The sequence below is a fragment of the Phytophthora infestans genome, genomic scaffold, assembly GCF_000142945.1.
Source record: "Phytophthora infestans T30-4 supercont1.11 genomic scaffold, whole genome shotgun sequence".
NCBI classification, from domain to species: Eukaryota; Oomycota; class Peronosporomycetes; order Peronosporales; family Peronosporaceae; genus Phytophthora; species Phytophthora infestans.
The window spans coordinates 1,743,774-1,753,914 of record NW_003303748.1 but is presented as its reverse complement, the minus strand read 5'-3'; the positions used below and the strand labels follow the sequence as shown (position 1 = coordinate 1,753,914).

The following is a 10,141-nucleotide window of genomic DNA, read 5'->3' as shown; positions in this document are numbered from 1 at the left end:
GACTGGACAAGGTGGCGTCGTACCCTTTGATGATGGTTGGTCCTCTCCAGTCGATACCGGGGGCGATACAAAACTATAGCCTCGATTGCAACCCATTATCCACAGATGCTGAGTAACACGAAGCCGCTATAACCTTCCGTGAACAACCCGGCGACGCCAAACCAGTGTGATTTTCGCCACCAGAAAGTACACCAGTATTTTGGATAACGTCTTGGTTTGAATTTCCACCGAGAGTACGAGTTCCAGAAGGTATGTAATCTATGTTTGAAGGAACACTGCTATTCGAGCTAACGTCACCGCTACGAGAGCACCCAACCCTTTCATCGGAATTACACGTCTCAGCATCAACACCCGCGTTGCCATACGACATGGCTCTGTCGTAATGCTCCAAAAGTGCTCGTTCTCCCAGAAAAAAGTCGACTCCGGCCACGCCACTTGGATTGCCGTCAGGAGGAACGTAACGATAAAGCTCACTCAAAGCGGTAGGCTGGCGATGATACCAGCCTTGACCACGGAGATACCTCCATATCGCACCAAATACAGCTCGGTTGGACGCTACATAAATACAATAAAAGTTTGTTTAGTGGGGTAAGTCACTATTCCTCGATTGTGATACATACCGGACGAAGTGGACGTGTCGTCAATGATGCCAGGATCACGAGAAGGCTGTTGTCGCTTAGGAATGGTCCCTCGGTCACCCTGCCGCCGCTGTTTTCTTCTGGTTGACCCCATGAATTGCCGCAACAGTGAAGAAAATGATGGTTGTCCTGTATGTAGCAAGATACCAACTGATTGTATAGTGTAGAAGGTTCAACCACTGTGTTTCTTGTATGAGGGAATCTGTGCTTTATGGAACAATCACGCAGCTGTCTTCGAAGGGACGTTCAACCCAAAGATCGCGGCAGTAGCTGACTGCTCCTCTGCGTGTACAAAGAGGACCAGCACAAGCATTCCTTGTCCATGAGAGTATACCGCAACTCCCCTCCTTTGCTGTCGTCCATGTCGCAGGTGCTGCGGGTCGATCGGCTAGCATCCACCTACCAGAAACAAAGCACAGTTAGTTGAAGATGTATTACCCAGTTTCTTTTGAATACTTAGATCAACATGTATGCCGTCTCACCACTAAGTACGTTTTGCATTGAACAAATCCAGACGAACACTCACACTATGAGCCACACCCCTGACCTCCAGCGAGGTTTGTTCGCGGCGATCGCCGCGGTCTTTTGAGTAGCAGTAGCGCTACTGACCGACGGCTCTGGTGCGAGCACGCAGACGCAAAAAAGAAGAGGTCGCTCCGATGAGGACCTTTACAACACGTAGAATTGATTGTTTTGACTTTTTTATTTTTTGGTATAACTGTTTTATTGTTATCTAAGATAGTTGCCACAATTATTTCGTCAGAATTACTATAGAAGACTATTGAACATGACTATTAGCTGTTCAAATGTTAACCTTCGGTCACGACCTTAGTCATGGCGGTCACAACGACTTCAGTTACTCCGTTGGGCTGTGTAGGAGCGCCATAGACCTTCTGCAACCTCTTGAGTACTATCCATCATCGACTCGAAGGCAGGACCATGCAAGGCTCGACGTATAGGAAGGCACCCACGAGATATGCCTTGGATAAGCTGTATCCCTTTTACACCTCCGCGACGATGGCTGTGGACGCATACAAAAGAATGTACGTTATTGGGCAGTGCGTTGGTAGTGCCAGGCGAGCACTAGATCGTGACGTGCAACAGCGAAGATCGTGTACGGGTACGGGTCCTTTGCACAGCGATGACGTCGTGTTCTCGAACAAATACACTGCCGAATGCTCCTCGGTAGTGTTCACAAGGAGATGATGCAGTTTAGGTCGTGACGGACCTTCTTAATAGTGAGCATTGTCCGGACGATTTAGCAACGCCACAACGAACGTTGTGAGCCAACATCGTACTGGTATTTCGCAACCCGACCTTGGACGAGCACAACGCCACCCAAGCATCATAGATCCAATCGGGAATACGTGTTTCAGCAGCTCTTCATTGGCGACGAGTAGCACACTGGTCGGCAAAGTTGATCAGCATCTTGTCGATACTGCCTCGGTGTGTTGCATGGGAATGGCACAGGCAAAATGAAGCAGCGATAGCAGGCGTGGCGAGCGAGTTGCCCAAGTCGGCTAGGGCTCTGGAGAGACTTGTGTGGCTCTCGGATAATTTGGAAATGGGTCATTGCTTGCTACTCGCTGGGGCGGGAACTTTTGCAGTCGCCAGTGAGATCGCTCTTGTATTGAACAACGGCTCCGCCAATCACATCTCTTTTGACCGTGGTTCCGCCAATCACATCCCTTGTATCCACAGCTCCACCAATCACAGCACATCCCACGTAAAGTGAAGGTATCTAATTCGTGGAATTGGCGATGCGGACAGAAAGTAAAAAAAAACTTAATCTACTCACTTCAACTTCGCGCCAACTTTAATGTTGGGTGGTACAAACACTTGATTCGGAACCCAAGAATTATAATAACTCTTAAATCGTAAATCCTGACATAATTTAGCGAGCAAATAGGCTTTCAGTGCAGCGCGAATGAACTCTAGAAGCAATTTTACAACTGTAATGCCGGTCACGCTATCTAAACTTACACCACCCATTTCTCTTAGATAATAACAAGTAGACACCATGCCATTCAACCCGAGAACTACAATTCCTGCATTAAGTCAGTCATAACTTTATTTACACCTATACAAATAAGAATACAAAACTTTTTTTTTTCAAAGTTGAGAAGATACATCTGTAAAAATCACAAGTTCAATTCAGCCATGATTAGTCTCCATGAATTTGCATGCCCAAATCAACATGTGTGCAGGCCCCCCAAATTCCATACTGAATGTCATAGTTGTGCTGTGGTTGGATCTTCCCTGACCCACGGACCCTGAATAATGCCGAGCACTACCTTTCTCGAGGAGGAAGACAAGGAGCTGGTGCAAATTGTTCGCCAATATGTTGACCAGGGAGTAGTGCGTATTGCGTGGAAGGATGTCGCTGCGAAGATGAAACGTTGGAGGCGTTCACCCAAGGAACTCGCCCAGAGATTGAGCTCGCTTAAACGCACCTTCGGATCGGAGCTGTCAAAATTTCCACGCTGTTTTTACACTCCTGTCCGCGCCTCCCGAGGTCGCAGAAGTGCTCAAATACTGCGCATCCGTCAGCCCCATGGTAGCGCCGGATCAGCCAAATCGACAGCGCAGGGACCTAGCCAGCAAGGGCATGGAAAGTCTTTCAAACAACAGCGAGGCAGAGTATCATCTCACCCAAACGACATGGAATTTGTGTCTTAGTTATCGGAAGCCACGCGGACGTCAACTGTAGAGGATTCTGGTCCAGCGACGACCGATTTTGGCCAGACGTTAGCAGAAAACACTCCGTTGCCAATGGATGGAACTATGTTGGAAGCTCCAGAGCCTTTCGCTGCAGTGGTAGCCAAGCTTTTTGTTTCGGCGAAGCAATATGACACTCGCTCATTACTCCATGACAACAATGTACCACGTGATGTGCATCAAGTTTTAATTACGATGTTTAAGAATATATCTCGGAGCGAGGTCGTGTACCCACCCGGTGCAGCTCATCTAAATGCTGGGGAGATACTACCGAGTGGGGTGTCGTCGATGATTGCCTCAATACACCAGATTGGTGCGATTGGGGCTTGGGATGTATTTCTGGATATAGGCTCTGGCGTCGGGAATATCGTAGTTCAATTTGTGCTTTCAACTGCTGTTCGATCGAGCATTGGGATTGAAATACGTCGTGATCTAGTAGGTCGTTGCAATGGGATATTGAGTGAACACGTAGTGAGCTGGCCAAGACTGCAAAATGCCGATATTTACGCGCAAGATGTGAAAAAGATCGATCTGTCAACTAAGTCTCCGTTCACAAGCGCCACAATCGTGCTCGCAAACAACTTGCGCTTTGATCCTTCAGCCACAAATCACATCGCCGATCAGCTCGCATGTATGCCTGATGCCAGAGTTGCTGCGCTCACCAGTGCGGTTTGTCCAAGACACAATTCTATCTGCACGAAACACTTCTACCGTCGTTGGAAACTACGCACTTGTGTACACGTGAATGTGAGTTGGACATCAAGTGAGGTGCCGATTTATATTTTCGTCAAAAGAGGCGAGTAAGCAGTGCACGAATGTACTGAAGTTACCACGAGATTTGGTTATCGTCACTGCACGTTTAGTAGCAATCGTTTCTACCCAAGTCCGTATCTATTGAAATGTGTTTCAGTTATACATGTAGTTGCTCAGCGTAGGCTAATGCCAACTTCACCGTTGGGAAAATCTGGTAGCTCAAACTCAGATGGCATGCCTTCACACTTATGACGGCACACTCTCACACACAGCGGCTCAACTGAGCTGGAAATCTTCAATGCTCAGCATCAGGAGATCCATAATGGCCCGTATACACCACGAAAATGAAATATATGTAGGTGCATATCGTTAAATGTTTTTCAGGACGTACTTCCCGAATGCCGGTAAGCCTTACTCGTTCCTCCGCACACATTCACAAAAGCGTAGCAAAACGAAAAATTAGTAAATACAGCATAGTTAGTGCCCCGCCATCAACCATTCAATGTCCGTGCACCCGTCAACCATGAACAACTTCATATCGCAGGATCAGATGCCCTCAGCATTGCCCAGCACACTAAAATGCGCATTATTTTCTTCGCTTCCCCGATTTGGGTAAGTCTCAGGAATTGTTTTCTGTGTCGTGACCACCGGATGGGCTCGTATCGCCACCACCGTGTCGCTACCACCGGATGGGCTTGTGTCGCCACCACCGGATAGGCTTGTGTCGCCACCACCGGATAGGCTTGTGTCACCACCACCGGATGGGCTCGTGTCGGGGGAGAGAATGCCTATCAAAATTGCGGTTGTCCCATGCCTGCCAAAAAGAAAAAAAAATGGGAAACGTAAGATTGAGATGTGAGAAAGAACATAGGAAGGTGGTAAGTGTGAGAGCTAAAGCATATTCGATTTCGTCTTTGTCTGATGAATCCTCAAAAGCCGAGTCGTGGGGTGTATAATTTTAAAGATTTCTTGGCCCTATGCGAGCGTGCTAAAAGACCCACCACGCGAATCACCGGTTCTGGAAGAAAGCTGCTCCGTAAACGTCTGCTGGAGCGAAACGTACCCGAATGCGATGTACAACAAAGTCTTCGTGCATTATTCGCGTCCCACGAAGGCTATATCGATAAACGTGAGGTATGTGCAGCTCAGTTAGTGCTCCCTGACTACCGGCATGACCATCCAGACTACCAGTTTCCTGCTGGTGCTTACCAAGCTGCTACGACGAACGGTCGATGTGTCGCGAACTTGGACCATAATACCGCTGCTGAAGATCAGCGCCGAGAAGCTGGTGACCGTGACCGAATCGCTAATGATGCAGACCACCGCCAAGACGACGCTAATGTTGGCCGGGTTGTTGCTGCTCACGGTCGACATACCGCTGGTAGCGACCGGAAAGTTGCTACGACAGTTAACAACCAAGATGCCACCGACCATGGCCAAATGGCGCGTACCACAGATCAACGCCGAGAGATCACCGGTAACGGCCGAATTGCTGCTTTTAACCGTCGAGACGCTGGTCATAGCGACCAAATTGCAGGCGCCGCACCGCACGTTTTAGTCAATACTGTGTCCTACTGGGCTGCTGCTGTTTCTACTACCCGCGGCCAAAGTGCTACTATTTCTACAGGCCAAGGTCGCATTCCTAATGCTACGTACATCCGAGATGTTTCTCACCGCAACCATGTCGCATCTACAGCAGCTACCCTTGACCAACCCCATGCAGGTCGCGATCGAATCGCTACTGCGTCTACTATCCACGATCGAATTGCTGGTGGTGGTACTGCTCACAGTCGATCTCCTGTTGGCCATGGTTGCATGTCTGCTGCTCTTTATGTACGAGATGACCAAGCTACTACTGCTGCAGCGCATCGCCGAAACGCTATTGCTCCTCACGATCAAGCGGTCACGGGTAATGGTGGTGATGCTGCAGGTCGTGACAGAGGTAGTGATGGCGCCGCTCCTCGTAGCCATAGTGATGGCCATGGCGCTAGTTTTCTTGGTGGCGCTAGTGCCCGAGCTTTGCCTGGTCCTTCTTCTATTGCTACTGATGCTACTCACGCGTCTAACGCCGCAGTTTCATGCGCTGTGGATCTCGATGTACGAAGCCCCTCGTCGGATCAGACCGACGAGGATATGGCGACGAGTGATAACGATGACCAGAGCGCTGAGAGTGATGACAACGCTGGTATTGAGCTTTCAGAGGGTGAATACGAAGGTCAAGTAGGGGAGCCCTACTACGATGAGTATGATACGCAGGTTGTGGATGTCGCTTGGAATCCGACAGCAATTCCATACACATGGGTTCGCCAGGATTATCGTCGAACAAGCAACGACAGGCGTCGCAATGAGCGAGCAGCTCGTCGAACCAACCAACGTTCGTAAGACGTTTTATTTCTAGAAAGGGCTCAGACCTTTTCATGTCGAACATGCATGTCAACAAACACTAAGTTAGTGAAATCACCAGATGAGTGACAAGTTTTTCACTGCAGACAAATAATTTGCTGTTGACTTCCGTCTGTTTGAGGTTGAATCGCTACTACATTTTTTGACGTTAGTGTCCACGTAGTACCAGCCTTCGTTCGCTAACTTGATGATAATTGCCTCGTTGCATCTGACAAATGTCCCCAAATGTCAGCCTGCGCTGAAATATTGCTCGTCCGCGCGTGCGTACTTGCGGCCAATGGCGACACTTGACGTGCCCACCTTGCACTCCAGGCGTTCCTCCACGAAGACGCTCTCCAGGTCCGTCGCGAATGGCTCAAAGTCCGGGATGTTGCTCAGACGCAGCACCGACACCTTGACGGGGGCGATCAAGGGTGACGACATGACGCCGCGCTTCTCGTCACCCTCGCGAGAATCGAAATTTTGTTCAAAAGCGGCAAGGGAAATGCCGAACGAGGGCTCGATCACCGAGGGAACGAACTTTTCCTCGCTCACCATCTTCTCCACCAACTTAGTGGCCACCATGTCGCGCTGCAGCCGTCGCACAGCGGGCCCAGCGTGGCCTCGCTCTTGGAGGTCAGCTCGTCCTCGAAAGCCTGGGCGCGTGGCACATCATCCTTCAAAGCCTCTAGCGCCTCGAGGATCGCGGCCACATCGGCCTTGAACGTTCGGCCAATCTTGCCCTTATTCGGCTTGATCTCCACGATCAGGCGCTTCTCGGGATCGTCGAACTTGTGCGTGCCCACCATCTTGACCTTACTCTTCTTGGCGTTAACCGACAGGTCGTAGCACGAGCGGTCGGCGTGGCCGGCGCACCCCACCCAGCCGGAGCTCAACTTGATCTCCAGGTCTATCTATATGTATACTTTTAAACTGTTATTATAGTTTCACTTGATACTCTGAGTATCAAGTGAAACTAAAGAAACACTGAATACTATGAGTAATAATAGTAGTAAATATTCTCAGTATCAGTGAAACTATAATAACATTACAGTATAAGATTATATGTAGGTCATAACTTTATAAAAGGCTATATTTCAGGTTTTAGTACTTCCAGTTGCACGTTCTCATTGACAGGATTCGATGGTTGTGGGATTGTGGAGATCACTTGTCTATTAATATATACGTACTTAAGCGATTTGGACGACTGGATTCATACTCAGTGGTAGAGTGTATTGAAGCATTGAAATTTTCACGTACTTGCATGCAGAGAGGTCTTCGAGTGAAATCCATTTCAGGAGAGTCCTACATGTTCAACTCAACTTTTAAGAATTGCTGCTTGCTGTCGGCGAAGGTCTACGTGAATTGAAATATGCACTTTCTAAGGAAAGGAATTATAATATATACGAGAGAACAATATATCAGTAAAAATTAAAAAATTAACGTAGAAATTACCAGGATGAATTCAAATTTGGCGCGACGTTGAAGTTGCCAAATCGTTCAGGGTTTGGGGCTGCGTTTTCCCTCGGGGTGACCATTCCACCGATAAGATATTGGTATCTAAAAGGTTGTTTTGCGATTGGTGGAGCCGTGTTCAAACGAGCTATGATTGGTTGAGCTGTTGCTTCAACATGTGAAGTGTTTGCTGGCGTGTGGCGGCAATTTTCCGGCCAGCATGGTTATCAAGCGGTCATTTTAAAATTTGCCGACCGGCGCTTCTATCCATCGACTCTGCCCGTGAGCAAACCTGCACCCCCCCCGTTATCGACACAGCCCAACTCGACCCAATTCTCGCCTAGTCACTGATTAACGGGGATCGTGTGGTGTAGTATTCACCATCAATGAAGGCGCTGCTACATCGAGCACATCTGCACCACTGGGACGCACTGGAGAAATCGTTCGAGAGTATTTTCGTCTGGCGCTACCATGAAGAAGATCCAGATGGTATTGACGGACAGTAGGCTTGACCGGATCGAGCTACTGAAAATCCAGTGAACGTGTATACTATCCCGCGTCGTTCGTGATCCAAGCAAGCGGAGATCTTCTACACGTCTATCGCGTACAAAACCAAGATACTGGGTTTCTGTCGCACGCTGAGGTGGTGCTCTCCTCATTATATCTGCCATTCTGGCTGTGGAAGAAGGTCCATACTATTAATACGCTCGCTCAATACCGATCCTTAGAAAGCCCAAACGTACGTCGTACGTTATCTGGCCATCGCGAAGCTGCTGAACGAGGGGACTGTGGTACGCCCGCAAGGGTAAGCCACCGAGAAGCTACTTATGGGCTAGACGCTTAGTACACGTAAATGTGTCCACTTTCGAGCGATAAAAGACCGTCAGAATTCGCATTCACACGCACACACACGACTAGACAGCTGCTAATGGACGCACGTACACCGCCATCGACGCAAAAGAGCAGATCATTGAATACCCAATTCCACCGAAAGGATGTTAAAGCTTAGCTACACAATGAGCTCGAACGCCTTTATCACATCCGCAACTCGTAAGAAGTCTTGAAGGTTCTGAGCACGTGCAGCCACCGCTTTCTGCAAAACCACGGTTGAAGGCTCTGAAGTGCGTCAATTTCGTATTCGGATACAGCTGATGAGCTATTGAATCACCCCCCCCCCTCGACTACCCTCGTACCTACAAAAGGCTTGTCGCGAGTTTGTTACACCGGAGTCACTCGAAGATAGCCCCTTGCTTTTTGTACAAGTCCATTCCGTTAACAGTCCTGCGGATACGCATGGTGCCACAATAACATAACTGATAGCATCCTCACACAACAAAATGTTTTCACTTGAAACTTGAGAGCTTCGTTTTCGTTTGGAAACGGAAGTATTCTTATACCTTCTGTTCACGCTGTTTGCGGTAAATCTTTTCAGAGGGGCTCACTCCTTTGCTTCCGCGGCGATAAAATCTCATTGGAGGTAACATGGCAGGCGTAATGTCATCAGGTCTCGTTTGGCGCCACTCGGGCGACCGATAGTACGCGCACTTGGTGCATTGGCACTGCTGCCATTCATACTTGTCAATTTGCTTCGCCAATACGTTGACGACGGTCATGGCCATACTTAGATATACAAAAATACTGTAGCCACGTTTCTTGTGGAACCCGTCCTTCTTGTGGAGGTAAATTACCTCGTCATCAACAGCTTCGTCCGCTTTCATTTTCTTGTAGCACTTGTAGTGTTCTTCGAGCTTCGTCCGGGTATACTCAAGGTAGACCTTCAAGAAACTTAGACGATCATGAAGGTGTTTGACTGTGATCTAGTGTAGATAACAAGTAAGGCGCTGATAGCAGCTAACAAAAACACGCATAAGCAGAGTCATACCTCCGAAATTTCCATGGAGGATCTCAGCCATCGCAGCATCATAATGTACTCGTGAAGGTGATCTTGCTTGCCTGCACAAAGCTCTGCATAAACTTTGTACATCTGTTTCACAGGGAGGGCCCCAATGAAATCATCAATTCCGGCGTATGAGCCAAAACTGCGCTCGCGTTCCTAAGAGCAAAAACCGCTTTCGTCAGCGGAGATTTTATCATTGGATAACAAAGCCACATAGCGTACTTGGGGGTCAAGCGAATAGGAGACAGGGTATAGGTTGTCGAATTCGATAGGCTGATGGGTGCCGGCAGCGAAGTAC

General features: G+C 48.6%; 2 protein-coding genes across 2 annotated transcripts; one reads left to right on the top strand and one right to left on the bottom strand.

Moving 5' to 3' along the window:
* Positions 1-6,789: 6,789 nt before the first annotated feature.
* Positions 6,790-7,392, top strand: PITG_07554 (uncharacterized protein; the record flags this gene model as incomplete). Its single annotated transcript, XM_002904494.1, has 3 exons — positions 6,790-7,076; positions 7,133-7,285; positions 7,341-7,392. 3 exons carry the CDS (start codon positions 6,790-6,792, stop codon positions 7,390-7,392), a joined length of 492 nt encoding a protein of 163 aa, XP_002904540.1.
* Positions 7,393-8,955: 1,563 nt separating this feature from the next.
* On the bottom strand, positions 8,956-10,141 carry PITG_07553 (uncharacterized protein; the record flags this gene model as incomplete). The annotated part of the gene is made up of 4 exons (XM_002904493.1): positions 8,956-9,039; positions 9,344-9,763; positions 9,829-9,999; positions 10,066-10,141. The coding sequence occupies 2 exons, from the start codon at positions 9,662-9,664 to the stop codon at positions 8,956-8,958; spliced, it is 405 nt and encodes a 134-aa protein (XP_002904539.1).